Below are 15,097 nucleotides of genomic sequence, written 5' to 3'. Positions count from 1 at the left end.
TTGGCAGCGCGCCGTACCGTTCCAACCGACGACCAGCATTCCCGGCCCGGTATTTACAGGCGTGACGTCAGAGTGACGTCAACGGCCCACACCACGTGACACGGGACAGTCATGGCGGCCGCGACCGGGCCAGCCGACGCCACGGCAGAATCGGCTCAAAGGCCAAGCCCAGTTCATGCGTAGTAGCCAGCCGTCAGCGCAAAGAGCGTCACGTTCGGCGCGGCCGCCGCTCACGTTCGCCGCCGTTTTTGTGCTGGCCTCGAGCGGCCGGCGTCTGAGCGGGGGCGGGGGCGGGGGCGGCTGCCGGCGTCTCCCAGCAGCCCCCCAGGGCCGCGGCCCGCCGCCGCGCCCTTCTCCCGCTCAGTTCCGCCGCCGCTGACCGACCTTGTGGTCGTTTCCTGTTCCTGATCGGTCGGCTCGAGGTCGGTAGGGGTCAGCCAGGTGCGACCTCGCCGCCACACCAGTCACACAGCTGGGAACCCACCCGTCCGCTGCGCCTCACAGGCGGCCATCAGATGGTATCATTGACGAAAACAGTCGATATCATGAACAGTCGTGTATTAACACAATACCATCAGTCGTACTATATACTTCTCTGCGCCAGCGTCACCGGCCAGGCACCGCAAAGTCAAGAACGCTTCCGTCTCGGTTGTCGCATAACAGCCAGAAATGTAAAATGTCGAAATAAAATTCCAGCCGCGGCGACCCGCCGTTCAGGCTGGGCCGCCGGCACGTCCGTGTTAACATTAAAATAGGAAATAAACGAGAACCTAACGAGACCTACGGTTAGTAAGGGGTCACAAGGACACGTCCGCGGCTAAAACCGAGCCGGTCCGCTCACCAAGACTGGGCGTGCGCCGTGCGAGCTTGCTGGGCGGACGGGCGGCGGGCCGGCCGGCAGCCGAGGCCTCAAAACAGGCCCTAAGGCGCTGCCGGCTCACACCCACCGCAAGCCACTCCCTCAGCCAGACGTATTACAAATTACAAAATCAGGACGACTTGATAAATAATGATACATCTATAATGTAACTAAACTGATGCTCGATACAAATAAATAAGTGTGACATAAATATAAGCATTACGATATATGGATGAATGACATTGGAGCAGTCCCCGCTTGCCGAAGACAGGGCGAATGAACATGTTAATACCCCGCGAAGGCCGGCCTTGTAGCGCGTTTCTCTCAGTGGCACCACGGGGCAAGTCACATCCAGACCGCCTGCCGTCTGTCTAGTAGGCACTACTGAAGCTACCCAAATTTTCTGTTAAAAATAAACCAAATAACTATTCTCTATGAGGATAAACGTCCACTCTGTCACCGCGGGGCTCACAGCTATTTAAAGTGACGCCACATTGCGCTCCGTTCGCGCCGCGCGGCGATCACTGGCACACCAGCGCAGTTCGCGCGGCAGCCGCTCTCTCTCTCTTCTCTTGGTCCCGTGAGTAAGGAAGGCACAATGGTGGGGCGCCGACGCGGCCCCGGCGCCGCCGCCACCGCCGTCGCCGCGGTGCCGCCCGCGCCCCGGGCCCGGGCACCCGCCGGACGCCGCGGGAGGGCGACCCGCGCGCGTCCGACGTTCTCCCGGGCGTCGGAGCCGGCGCGACCGCGGCCGGCGGCGACGGTCGGCGTCTGGTGGCACACTGCCGGCGTATCACAGCGAGAACGTGTCCTTCCTCATGCGGGAGAAGACTGGGAGCCGGAGATGGCGCGGCTGGTCGAGCGGGCTGACGCTGGGCGGACTGCCGCTGGCGCTGCCCCCCGAGGACAGCGACATGGTCTCCAGGTCGGAGGCCAGAGAGTCGGGCGTCGGACTCGGCGGCAGCGCCAGCAGCAGGCTGATGTCGCGCTGCGGCGGGAACTGGAACACGTGCAGCGGCTGCGGCACCGGGCTCGGTGTCAGCGCCGTCGACTTGTACACCTCATCGGCGAACAGCATCGACGTCGGCGAGCTGGAGCCGGACAGCGAGCCGGGCGAGGGCGGCTCGCCGGCCGAGCCCAGAGGCGCGCGCGGCCGGCGCTGCTCCTCCGTGTTGTGCACAAAGTGACAGCGGGCGCCGTATGGGCAGTAGCCCGTAGTGTGAAACGTGCGGCACAGGTCCGTCTTGTACTTGGGGTGGCGGGACATGTTGCGCAGCTCGTGCGCTCCGTGCGCGAACTGGCACTTTTCTCCGTACTTGCACTGCCCGGACTCCTCGAACGGGCGGCACAGCTCCGTCTTGTAACGGCTCGAGTTCTGCGGCGCCAGCTTGCGCTCCGTGACCGGCTCGCTGTGGCTGCGGTCGAGCCGGCGGTGAAGCGGCAGCTCGGCCGACAGCGGCGTCAGCGGCGCCAGGGGCAGCGGCGACCGGCCCACGGGGCTGTCGAGGCTGATGTCGGCGCTGCTGGCCGACTGCCTGCCGAGCTGGAGGCCGCCGAAGGCCGGCTGCTGCTGCTGCGGAGTGTTGCTGCTGCGCCGCGACAGGCTGGGGTGGAGGTACGAGTAGGCTGAGCTCGGCGGCTGCGGCTTGGACGTGCTGTCCAGCCCTGAGCCGCCGAATAGGTTGGGCGAAGGGGTCATCACCTGCAAAGACAGAGAAACAGACGTCAGAGACCGGCACACAGCGCAGGCGAACACCCAATACCAAACAAACATCCATCCACCAGTTTTCGATTGGCACACAGGGGCTCAGGAGAGACCTCCTCCCTCCCTCTCTCTCGCTCTCCCTCAGTCTCTTTCTCTCTCAGACTGGCAGGCGCCACTGAGGCGCGGCGAAAACACATCCCCAGGCGCGGCGGAGGCGGGCTCGGCGCACGCTATGTCCATCAGATGGGACGGAGCCGGCCAGCACCGGCAGAGGCCGGCCCGCAGCCGAGGCAGACTCATCAGATCGTGCTGATGGGATCAGGGGTGGCGGCAGCGGCCACTGCACCACGGCAGGGCGCCCCTACCTACCGGCAGTGGACGTTCACAGCATTCAGCTCAGCTCAGCACCCAGCACCCATCTCCCTGAGAGGGTCCAGCCACCACCGCCGACGCACGCTGACTGACAGCGGCGGCGACGGCCGGTTCAGAGCTCACAAACGCTTTATAGCGCACTATGTACCAACACCACTGCCGAAAGTCGACAATCCAGTTTTGCACGGCACCAGCTCGATCACTTTTGATAAACCGGTGATACTGGTTCGGACAGCCACTATAATGGGTAGTGAAAGCATGGACATCACGAGCTTCGCTCGGCGAGAGAACGGCACTGAAAGATGGAGCGGCGGTATTACAGTCGTGTCTGCTCACCACGCACTCATTCCCAGCACGAGAAAGGACATTCGACGGTCTCTCGAGTGGCAGCTCCTGGTCCCGGGGCCGCCGCCAGTAGCAGCTGACGACCCGGACACCCACCATACCGCCCCTACTGCCAACATTGTGCAACAGCGTGCAGGGGAGCTCTGCCGGCCTGGTACCGCAAAACCACAGACCGACCGACAGGCCAAGAGAAGACAAAGCCGCTGGGAGATGACCGGCCGCTGAGCAGTCGGCAGAATCCCTCCACTGCACGGCAGAGGGCCGGAGCAGAGCCGGCAGAGCGGCCGAGCAGAGCCGGCAGAGCGGCCGAGCAGCCCACGACCGGCCGGCCTTGAATTTAAACTAGCCGATCTGGTGGCGTCGCGCGCCGCTGCCGGCGAGCTGAGCCGTGGTGCCGGTCGCCGCTCGGCCGGCGGGCCGGCCGTTTCTCTGGGCGCGCGGGCAGCACAGAAAACGAAACCGGCGGCCCGTGGTTCGACTCGGCGGCGCGCGCCACGGCGCCGGCACGACGCCCCACGTTTCACTTTTCATTCCCGAGGCCCAGCAGAGGCGAACGGAGCGAGACGATAGAGATTAGCACATGAATAGGGCACACTGGGGTGGGGCGGGGATTGCGCTGGCAGACTTCCGCTCGTCATTTACAAAACGACGTGCGGTAACATTGAGTCACCTGTTACGAGACTAGAAAACAACGAATGCAAATGTAATAGTAATAGCAGTGAGATGGAAAACTTCTGTAAAATATCGGTCATTAAAGGACATGAACTGACTGGGTCATGGCCGGTCAAAAATTCGGAAACTGCGTTGACTGAAAATACCACAGACAATTTTAATACTTTACCATAATGAATGACGAGACATAGCGAATCGAACGGAGGCTTAACGTGCCTCAGTACTCCCCCTGTCGTCCAAAGTTTATGAAACTTGCATTTTTTTCTCGCAGTTAAAACAGTTGCTTGTGAAGTTTGCACCGAAACGCACAGCAGCACAAACAGAAGCATTTTTTTTCTTATTTTGGGGAAACTTGGTGAGGCATGGACCAGCAGTTTCTGGGGATCTACTAATGTGGCTCTTACGCCAATCGCCATGGAGTTAAGGCAAATTCAACTTTACTTTTGCACACTAAAGTAACGACCGATAGGAAACCATCAAAACCTACCACAATGGAACAGGATTTGACCATATTCAGGCCGCATATACGCTATTGATCAGTCGAACAATACATGTTCCATGATCGTATAACAGGAAAGTCGACTGTTGACTATCTTTTTAGTAGTTCCCCTTCGGATGAATAAGCCAGGAAATCGCATCAAAACAATTTACCTGACGCTGACTGGTACAGTGGTCAAAAAGACTGTTGCCCAAAGGAAAGCGAAACGTTTAGATTCGTATAAAACAGCCCCATTGTCAAACGGGGAATATTCGAGTAAACATGTATCTCTTTCCTAGCTTTAGGGCACGAATTTTTCCGGATTGACCCCGGTAAAAGCCCCTGTATGAGGACAATTTACAGGCAAAACATCGAACAGCAAACCGTGACGTGACGTTGCATCGATAATGCTTTAGTTTTCCAAAAACTGAAATGCACGTATACAATTTATTAGTGCCACCCGAAATTCAATAAAAGCTTAGGCAACAGAAAATCATTTTTTAGCAAGAACTTAAAAAGATTACGTGGAAGGTAAATATGAAAATTGTCCTTTTTCCACTTGTTAAAGAGAACACGATACGGTTGCCGTATAGCTCTGCTATGTGGCCGACCATGAGGCTGATAGACCAGACAGCGCGATATTTCTGAATCATTTCCTGTTTCGTTTTCCGTTCACATGAGAGATATTGGAAGTTCGAAGGAAATTCCTGACAGGCGACTTGGCACACCCAAACTATCTGCAAGGCCGACCGAGAGGAAACTGCGTACCTGAGTACATAAATGTCCTCTACATGGTAAATGGAGGCAAATAAATGTGGAGGGGTGCATGACAAAACTTAGCCATTTAGGTAGGTACCCAAATGTTAAAATATATTTTTTTCCTTTAAGACACTTATCCAACAGATCATAAAAAGGGAACCGGGTGATCAGGGTACAAGCCACAGCAGCGCCCACGAATAAAAGGTATGAAAAAGCTCACGAGTGATGAATTTCAATAAGGTGCAACGGTAAGACTCTACGGTAAAATGTACGGTGGGAAAAAGGAATTCATTTCTCATTCAATCCCAGAGGATGTCATATCTTTGCCAGCTTTCAGAATGTTAATTTCAAATAAGACTAAAGAAATGCAAGTATTGACAGGAATCGGAGGCCCTCTGCCACTACGATTAGCTTAGTGTCCGGTGTCACTGTCGACCTCGCCTGGCGCCGCGCGCGCGCGCCTACCTGGCGTCCGCTGGTGACCGGAGACGATGGCGACCCGCCGTCACCACAGCTCGCGCTCTTTGGTATGGTATCACAGCCGGCGCGCGACCTGCCCAGCGCGGCGGTGCGAGCCCGTCTCTCGGCCCACCGTGCTGCTCTCACCGCCACGACCACCGGCGCCCGACTACCAGCCACGCACGGCGCCGCCGAGACCGACAGCGAGCGGCCGGCCCGCGCGCGCCAGCTACCGCCAGATCTAGGTCATAGAATGGCTATAGTGCGCGGACGAAACCCGGGCCCGGCCCGGTCGGTCACTGCCACTTTCGAATTGGTTGCCGCCCGTCAGTCCGGGCGGCGAGCACCCCGGCGGAGCGCCGGAGGTCAACTTACCCCCCAGAGATCCAGGTAGCTCTTGTCCTTCATGGAGTCCTGATGCAGCATTCCCAGGATCTCGGAATACATGGCAGCGGATAAAATGTAGCCGAAGAAGAAAGCACACTATATCTCGCTGAACCACGCTCCGCGCCCTCACTCCCCTCGCGTACCCTCCCAGCCCTCGTTGCCAACTGACGCTAAAAATCCCGGCCGGCCTGAAGATATGGTGTCCTATGCGTCGGGGCGGGCGGGGCGCCGCCGCCGCCAGCCAATCAGCGGGCGTATAGCGATGACGTAGAGGGGGGCTACTGCGGCCGGCAGGGCCGTCGGCCGGCGCGCCGGCGGGTGCCAATGGGGGCAGGGGTGCAAGGGGGAGGGGCGCCGAGCACGTGGTGGGGTCCGATATGCCCCAGACAAAACAAAAACGTACGGAGCGGTACGGGGCGATATGGGAACATTTGACCTCCAAGGAGTGAGGGGTGAGGTCACAAGAATTCCAATGGGGAAAATCAGTTTGATATGGAAGACGAAACTGATGTCGCAAATGTTATCGCTAGAAAAAAATATTTGGGTTATTAGTTAGCCTGCCATCTTGTAGTAAATATTCGTGTTTTGTGTGCGTGTGTGTTTTTAATTCCTGATTCATCAAATCGTTATGCTATTTGTGCTGTTAAATGGTTGCACCGTAAAATATAAGCATGGAAAGATGTTAATAATATAAATAGTTTATTGGCTCAAATTTGTGTTTGAATAACTGAAGGCCAACAGGACAGTGAATCAGCTACAAATTAATTAAGTGACAGCCTCTGAGAGCGTCTGTCGCGTCGGGAGGGACGAATGGAAAAAAGCTCATAAATCGGGTCGCTATTTATGAACGAAACATAAATAATGCAATCATCGCACTATCTTACCAACAACTGGAACATTCAATTGAATGTGAAAGCTATGCACTCTCAGTAATAACTTTAATACAGTATATTTACGTACCTAACAATAGTTACACCCACACAATCAGTAAGTGCAACTTTGTGCTGTCAAGAAAATCCTTTCTGGACTAGGGGGAGCGTTGACATAGCTAGGTATCGACTTATACCCATTGATGGTGGACCACCGTAAAATCTGTAAATACTTAGTGGCTTCCTGTGCTTATTCAAGAGCGTACCTAGAGTTCTGTACATAGAGGGTGGGAGGTCGTAAATGCTCGTAATATTTTCAATGCGCCCTTCGAAAAAAAAAAAAACGCACAGAAAGGGGTGAGTCAAATCGGTAGCTCTCGGCAATAGTTTAACCATGGTAAAAGGTAATTCCCTGTGTCGCGAAACACCCAAAGGTAAGGGTCAGGTCAGGTCACGTCAAGCCGGTGCGGGGCAGGCTGCCAGGGTCATGCCAAGAGACAAGAAATATTCAAACGTGTATAGTCTTCGCTGTTTTTTACATTGCAAAAAACAATGTGATGAGCTTGGACAGGTCGAGAAAGTTGGTGCCTACTCGTACTTCACTCGTAACCATCGTACTCGTATAGGATGGGCAGGCGCATTAGTCGATCTCTTCAATGATGTTACATATGAAAAATATATGAACGACTATATCCGATACATCCAACGGTCATATCACCCCCACCCTTCACCAATAAAAAAACACCAGACTCAAATTTCCGGTAACTCGGCCCCGAGCAACAGACCGCACGGTGGCAAGGGCCTCGCCCAGTGGTTCAGACATTCGCCACTAGGTGACACTAGCTGACGGTGGCGCAGAGCTCTGAATGGCAAGCTGGGCGTACAAGCCTCAACTTCAAATGACATTTGAATGAAGTTTTTCATTTCTAAGCGTGGTAAGGCGGTAGTCTGATAATAGCATATCGAGGCGAGGGAGAAGCGTTTGTATCCTCCCCCCCCCCCACACGCTTGAATCCCGGTTCCTTAGCCAACAGCACAGACCGACAAGCGATAAGCGGCATTCGAAACGGCGTTAACCCGCGCCCTGCTGGGGGAGGGGGGTGTTTGAACACCCCCCCTTGTGGTTTTTCGCGAATATCTAAAAAACGGCGGCGCGGAGCGCCGCCTTTTCTGGTACACCTTATCATACATCAATTCTACACATGCTGTGAAAATTTCAGACCAAGGTCATTCATGGTCAGGTCACCAGGTCACTTGAAGTGACCTCACCTCATAAAAAGTTTCAATGTCTGTCATAGCTACACCGAGTGACCGATCGCTTTGAAACTTTCAGCGATTGCTAAGAGCAATAGCATGTACAAAATGTATATCTCAGAATTTTGATATCGATGACCTAAGGTCAGGTCAATTTTGCGACCTCCCCATTTATACCTAAGTCAATGGGAGAAAATTGAAATGCGCCTCATTTGGACAAAAGACATTATAAACACTCCCAAACACCGAATTACAAGTGGTTTAGACACACTGAACATGAAAATGGTGTCCGTGACCATTGTTTATGCCCTGAGGTCATCTTAGATCACGAATGGTATCTAACAGTTTTTTCGCAAATAACTTTTGATAGAGGCACGCTAGAGCGATGAAAACGCCTTAGATGTGTTCAGCTCGACGATACGGATCGACTGATATGCAACATGACCCTTTCCGGTCAGGTCATGACCTTGACCTGAGGTCAAATTTTCAAGTTGACCTTTCAAGGTCAAGTTATAGTTCATTCGATGCGTCTTGACGAGAGGAACACAATGCCGGTAAAAGTAAGCTCGTACAAGGCTTGGGTCAAAAGTTATTGCAGAAAAACTGTTTCCGAAAAAATCGGCTATTTTTGCAGTTTTTGCCCCCTGCAGGCAAAACCGTTGACGTTACGTCAAATCTGAGAGAATTACCCAGAAAGGGCTTTAATAGGGCTATCGAATGCGCTTTTCCGCGGCGCTGTAGCTCTATTGGTTCTCGAGTTAAGCGTTGGCTTCTTGAAAATTTTCGACATTCGACCTGGAAATCGGCGAAATTTTGCCTTCAATGACCTCTGGTGACCTGACCTTTGACCTGACCAAAAAATTGACCGAAGTGATTTCGTCATTATTTTTTACGCTCTTTCGAACGCCGCCTTCCGCGTATCGCTACGTGGCCCAGGAGCCGAGTTACAAGGGGGGGGGTGTTCAAACACCCCCCCCCCCCCAGCAGGGCGTGGAAATCCAGAACCCCCAGCCGGGCGCGGGTTAAAATGACAAAACAAGCAAAAGTAAGTTAAAAATCTTAAAAAAGTTAAAAGGTTAAAGTTAAAAAGTTAAGGTAGCAGATTAGTTATTCATCATGCCATGCGAAAGCCGAGGTCGCCAGGCTTAGTCAGTTTCTTTATTGACGTCAATGGAAATATCGGCTCCTGCTGAACTGATGTTAACTTACCTACCTATACCTAAAAATAAATTAATATATGTAATGAAACATGTCTAAAAGAACACCTGCTCCCAACATACACAAAAATAAAAAATAGATAAATGCAGAAATATACGATTGCTCTTTTAAATCTCTTTCAATGATGAACCATAATATTTGACCTAAGGTCAACGAGCTATCATGTAGAGGGCAAAGGGCCTTCCTAATTGACGTTGTGGAAATTTTTCATGCAATGATTCCTATGGCAAAGCAATCGCACGAAATATATTCTATAGCAATATTCCATAGCAACACGTTTCGAGATTCGTCGAATGGACCATCATTTGACCAAAGATCGGCTTGAAAATGTGACCTGGCCCTGGAGTTAATTCAAGGTCATGACCTACCGAAAAAGTTAATGTGGCAGGCATATCAGCCAATATATGGTGTTGAACTGACCACAACTAACTCGTGTTTTCATTCACTCTATAATTGCTCTATCAAAACCTTATGTTAAAAAACTGCCAGTGCCGTTTTAATGACCCAACACCTATAACTTCAGAAGTTAGCCTTCGCGACCGAGGGGGACACTATTTACCCCCCCCCCCCTCCCACCCCGACAAATATTTCCGATAGCTCCCGAGCGCTTAGGGATGGAAGCGTCAAGCTTTTATTACCTTTTTTCCCATCAATTTCACATCCAAAGTAAAAAAATCCGCCTCGATGACTTTACGGGGTCGATTTTCCTAATCTCTCGCACGGCAATTTTCGACGTCACAGACGTGAACTTCAAACAGCTGCCAAAATAGTTTGAGATAGACGAATTTCGAGCACGGCTTTGTAGCATATGACTGAGGTAAAATACAAAAAAAAAAAAAATGGTGACCTGTGGTCAGAGGTCAGGTCAACGACCCCAAGCTGGGATTTCAGTTTTTCACAGATAACTTCAACAAAAATGGCCCTAGAGCTAGGACAGTAGTTACCAACGCATTTGTCTTGTCGAGACGCGTCGAATGACATATTTTGTTAAGAAAAGGTCACCTCATGTCACCTCGAATGACATTTGGTTGACCTTGAAACATGAAAGGTGTTATGTTAGGAATGCGTGGTCGCTGACCACGAATCTGGCATCCATTTCGCTCCAGGCATCCATTTAGAGCGTTATGACAGCATGGCTGAATTATTATGGCTGACTTGAATCAGTGAAATAGCCTCTAGCAAGGACATACTTGGCTGACCTTGACATTGGGCCAGCCTTCTATCGTAACCTGAACCACAAATCAAATAGGTGCTTGATAACCTTCAAAATCTTTCAAAATATTTTGGTAACTAGTGTACAAGATATACAGTAAGGTGGGGCTATTTGAGACAGTGGGGCTATTTGAGACAGTATTCAAAATTGTTATAAAATAAAAACCGTTTGCAATCTATGCTTAATTTTTGGTCAGGCGATTTACTGCTCGATTCCACACCTCCCTGAGCAAAAATATCACAAACAAATCAAACGATCTTCATTTTATAGCGATTTTAAATACTGTCTCAAATAGCCCCACTTTACGGTACGAAATAGTGTGAAGTTTGAGGCCAATTTTGAGGATGAACTTGACCTTAACCTCGAACATATGTGCCGGTTTTTGCCTTTGACCTTGACCTCTGACCTTGAAAACTGACCAGAGGTGAAAAAATTTAGGTGCTTTAGAATCGTCTCATGAGGCCTTTCGTTTGGTAGGGGAGAGTGGGGTAAGATGCCCAGGGTTTTACAATCTCATATATTATTCGAAAATGATGCTCGGAAACAAAAACTTGGAGTTTAAACGGAAGCCGACATCATTTTTCTCCAAAAAATAACACACTTTCGTGCCTGAAATATGATAGCTTTTATGCTATTAAGCATTTTCCTGAAGAAGTGAAAGGGGGCATCTTACCCCACAGGATGGGAAAGACACCCCCTGGCGTTGGGGAAGATGCCCCCCCCCCTACACTGTAAGTGACATAAATGGGCACGTGAATCGCCTGAACGAATCAGTAGTCCCTTCAAGCCTGCAATAGACACAAAAGTCAATCGTAAAGGCCCTCAAAAGTAGTCGTAAGGGCTTCAGAGGTCATCGTCAGGGCCATCATAGTTCAGCGCGGCCAAACAAGCCTCCGTGGTGGCGTTCGGAGACCGCTTTGGGGCCCTTATAGGTCTTCCTGATGCTTGAGGGCCCTCGAGCCCATCGTGGGGACCTCAGATGCCAGCGCGGCCCGTGGAGCCAATAATGGGGCCCACAGAGGCCGTCGTGAGGGCTTTCAGAGTCAGATGCCGCCCAAAAAGTCGCTGTGTGGGCCGAGAGACCGGCATGGGGAGCACCCGACCGTACTGGACTCTCAATAGTCCCAGATACGGGCTTTTGTCTCTCATCACAAGTATGTAATAAATCATTTGACGGGTTCCTTGAAGGCCAGCCTACGGATTTAGGGGGGTGTCTTTCCCCATCAGGGCAGGGGGCATCTTACCCCAAGGTACCGCATTAACATTGAATCAGTACAATTTGTTAGCCATAAAACTACACCCTGAAACAAACTGTTTGGGACACAGTACACGCATGTAAATGTATCACGACCATAGCAAGGGACATACAAATTATTTACCTTCGATATTTACAATGTTTTGACACCAAAATATTTTTTGAAAGAAGCAAATAAAAAACATACAATCACCAACCCAGCCGTTGCCAAACTGAGCTCCGCAAATTTTTGTGCAGTTAACAAGGCAGTCTTCCACTTAACGCTAAGAACATTAATTTCCAGGTTCGATTCTTTGTTTCGCCGCTAGAGGGGGTGGGGCGTCTTTCCCACCCTGGGCATCTTACCCCACTCTCCCCTACTGGTTTGTCGTGCCTCATTCACGGAGTTAGACAGGGGGGGGGGGTATATTTTCTCCCGGGCGGCGGTGGTTGGAGTTACTCCGCGGGCCCGGCCAGGTTAAATGCTGAGTCACAGTACAATTTTCCGACAAAAAACTGCCGCACAGCCCGTTGCTCCATAGAAACACCTTTAACCCTATTAGTGGCAGGGGGGTTGTTTTTATCCACCCCTCAGGTTTTTCGGGAATATCTCCGGAACCGCTGAAGCTACGATGCTGAAATTTTCTGACTTTTCCTAAAACTAAATTGGGCACATTCCCTGAAAATTTCAAGTTCATAACTTTACCAGGGGCGGCTCCAGAGCACTGGGAATTGGGGGGTCCTATTCGTGAAGCGAGTCATTTGGGCGAAGATCACGATGCTGCACCAGTTTTACGAACAGTGAATGAAAGGTATCATGTGATAACATATACAGTTAGGTATTGTGCATCCTCTTTTGACACGTTTTTGCTATAATAGGCGGAACCAGGCGTCCAAAAAGGGGGGTTATGTTTTACCTCCCAACATAGGTGCCCTGACACCGCCTATGCATGACCAATACAATTCTAGTCGTTCTCTCATAAGAAAATTGTAACATAACAAGACCATTACCACCCTTTTTAGAAACAGTACCAACAAAAACCTTATTTACTATACTTTTTGTGTACCCCCAATCTCAATGATCTGTATCCGCCTATGATTTTTGAAAATGCATATTTTTAGGATCCATGTGAATTCCTGGTTCATTCTCTATCGATCGGCAAAAGTTGCGTTAAGATTGGTTCAGAAACCTGGCCGTGATAAACAGTCTAAAATGTATCTGCAATTTGCCCGTTTTTACCCCCCTCTACCCCCCCCCCCCCCTATTGACATTTTTTAATTTTCATTTTTTAGAAATGTAGATCACGTTGAGCGAAATCGAATGCCGTTTGAATTTTGAAAATCGGCCCGTTAGATCTCGAGATATCAAGGGGGGTCGTAAACAGCCCCCCCCTGCCACTAATAGGGGTAGCCAGGAGCCTGCCACTAATAGGGTTAACGTTGGTTATCAGACTCCCACCACAGCGCGGAAGCTTTCTCTGGTAAGGGGGGGGGACGTTTTTTGGCGACAATCTTTGGGTTTTACATGTGTAGGGAAAATTGCAGCATGCAGAGCCGCAAAATTTTGCATTTCTTATAACATTTAGGCTGACACATTTAGTTTTCATCCCGTGTGGGAAATTTTAAGCGGAGGCAGTGAGGTCCGAGTCAATAACCCAACTTTGGCGAATTGTGTCAATCCCACAGCTTACTTCCAAGAAGCTAAAAAATATCTTGCAATTTTGGCGCGCTTGTTTAGCCAGAGTAGCTTATGCTTTTTGCACATTCCCCATTGCCATGCCCATTCCCCCATCCGCCCCCGCCCCATCATGGCGAAGTTGGCTGAGACCCCCAACCGGGCGCGGGATAGAGGCATGAGATTGAATCCTTTGTTTATGAGAATATGTTCCCATTGCTTTATGCAAAAGAAAAATAGAAAAAGCACATATTCCTCCTGCTGACAAACGTGCCAAAACCACAGAATATACCAGTAACCAGAATCACGGCATTTCTACCCATATGCATAAGGCATGGGGTGCACCTGATAGCCAGCGGTCACTCGAAAGGTCACCTGGGCTACAATAGGTCATCGGCAATTTATTAATATCAAATTTTGATCGCACAGTATTTCAATACTGATTGCAGCAACAGCAAGTGTATGTAAAAGAATCAAGATTTTGTGAAAGCAGTTTGCCATTTGTCGCAGTCACTTGCACAAACATAACAAGAGTGGTGCATATCCGCCCACAATATCGGCAAAATAAAAGATCGGACTATTTTCACAATCTCAATTGCAAGTTCAACTTTCATAAAAATACCTAAAATTATCAATTAAAATGTTGGTGCTAAGAGACTTACAAAATATACCCCACACAAAAGCAACTCTAAGCTAACCATCAGAGGAAATCCAGTACTGGAATTTGGAACGATGATTACGCCCTTAGGAACGTTAATAACCAAATTCGGGACGGAAGCAGACGTGACTACAGAAGCGGCGGCGCGGCCACGCGGGCTGGAGCGGCCTTGAATACAGCCAAACGCGGAACCGCCGGCGGCCAGTGGACCCCGCGACACGCTGTAAATAATTGAAGAAACAGCCTTGGCGCGAAGCCGTCGTCCCCAGGCAGCAAAGTAACGGCAAGCCGTCACCACTGATGCAACGCACATTGGCGCGTGACGCACGTGAAATGGCGCGGGAAGCGTCAGAGGACGCGCTGGCATCTCATCCCTCACGGCACAGTAAGCGTTTTAGCGTGCCTTCAGAGCTCGACAGGAACAGCAGACCTATTCAGCATTCCTCCGTAAGCATAAGTGGCGTAAATACGATTGCTTTACCGAACCATATGATATAAATGCGAACGTCGTCTCGAAGGGCTTACGCACCAGTCTCTCTTGCTCTCCACAGTCTCTCTGGTTATTCCGTCCATACTACAGGGACGCAGAAATCTTCGCTAGCGGAAAATAATTTTGAGTGTCGTTCAAATGAATTACGGGTTATAATAAGAAAGAAAATATACGAAATATAAGACATGTTTCACAACCCGCGCACACGGACGGAAGGAAGTGGTTTCCCAGCTTTAAACCAAACACCGCAAATCCGCCCCATACCATTCACCCTGGCAAACGGTAATCGGTCTGGAGGCTAGACAAACAAGGAAGTGAGCCTTACCAGCACGGGCGGTATGTTCCGTCTGGACAGTTTGGACTCCTTCCGCTCCATGGCTGGCGGTGGCGCGGTGGTGCGGCGGTGCGGCGGAGCGGCTCACAGCCCGGCCCGGCAGCGCACTGAACTGC

General features: G+C 50.9%; 1 protein-coding gene across 3 annotated transcripts; it reads right to left on the bottom strand.

The window, feature by feature from the left end:
* Positions 1-543: 543 nt before the first annotated feature.
* Positions 544-15,097, bottom strand: LOC122371688 (mRNA decay activator protein ZFP36L2-like). 3 transcript variants are annotated; one of them, XM_043348204.1, is made up of 2 exons: positions 14,973-15,097; positions 544-2,561 (listed from the first exon to the last, which is right to left on the bottom strand). In XM_043348204.1, the coding sequence occupies exons 1-2, from the start codon at positions 15,021-15,023 to the stop codon at positions 1,653-1,655; spliced, it is 960 nt and encodes a 319-aa protein (XP_043204139.1). In that variant the 5' UTR covers positions 15,024-15,097; the 3' UTR covers positions 544-1,652. The 3 variants fall into 3 exon arrangements, with proteins under 3 accessions (XP_043204139.1, XP_043204138.1, XP_043204140.1); XM_043348203.1 differs by lacking the exon at positions 14,973-15,097 and adding an exon at positions 6,025-6,200; XM_043348205.1 differs by lacking the exon at positions 14,973-15,097 and adding an exon at positions 5,656-5,913.

The sequence above is a fragment of the Amphibalanus amphitrite genome, unplaced genomic scaffold (assembly GCF_019059575.1).
Source record: "Amphibalanus amphitrite isolate SeventyFive unplaced genomic scaffold, NRLGWU_Aamphi_draft 001269F_arrow, whole genome shotgun sequence".
Classification (NCBI taxonomy): domain Eukaryota; kingdom Metazoa; phylum Arthropoda; class Thecostraca; order Balanomorpha; family Balanidae; genus Amphibalanus; species Amphibalanus amphitrite.
The sequence above is the reverse complement of the archived record's forward strand: the minus strand, read 5'-3'. Positions and strand labels throughout refer to the sequence as shown.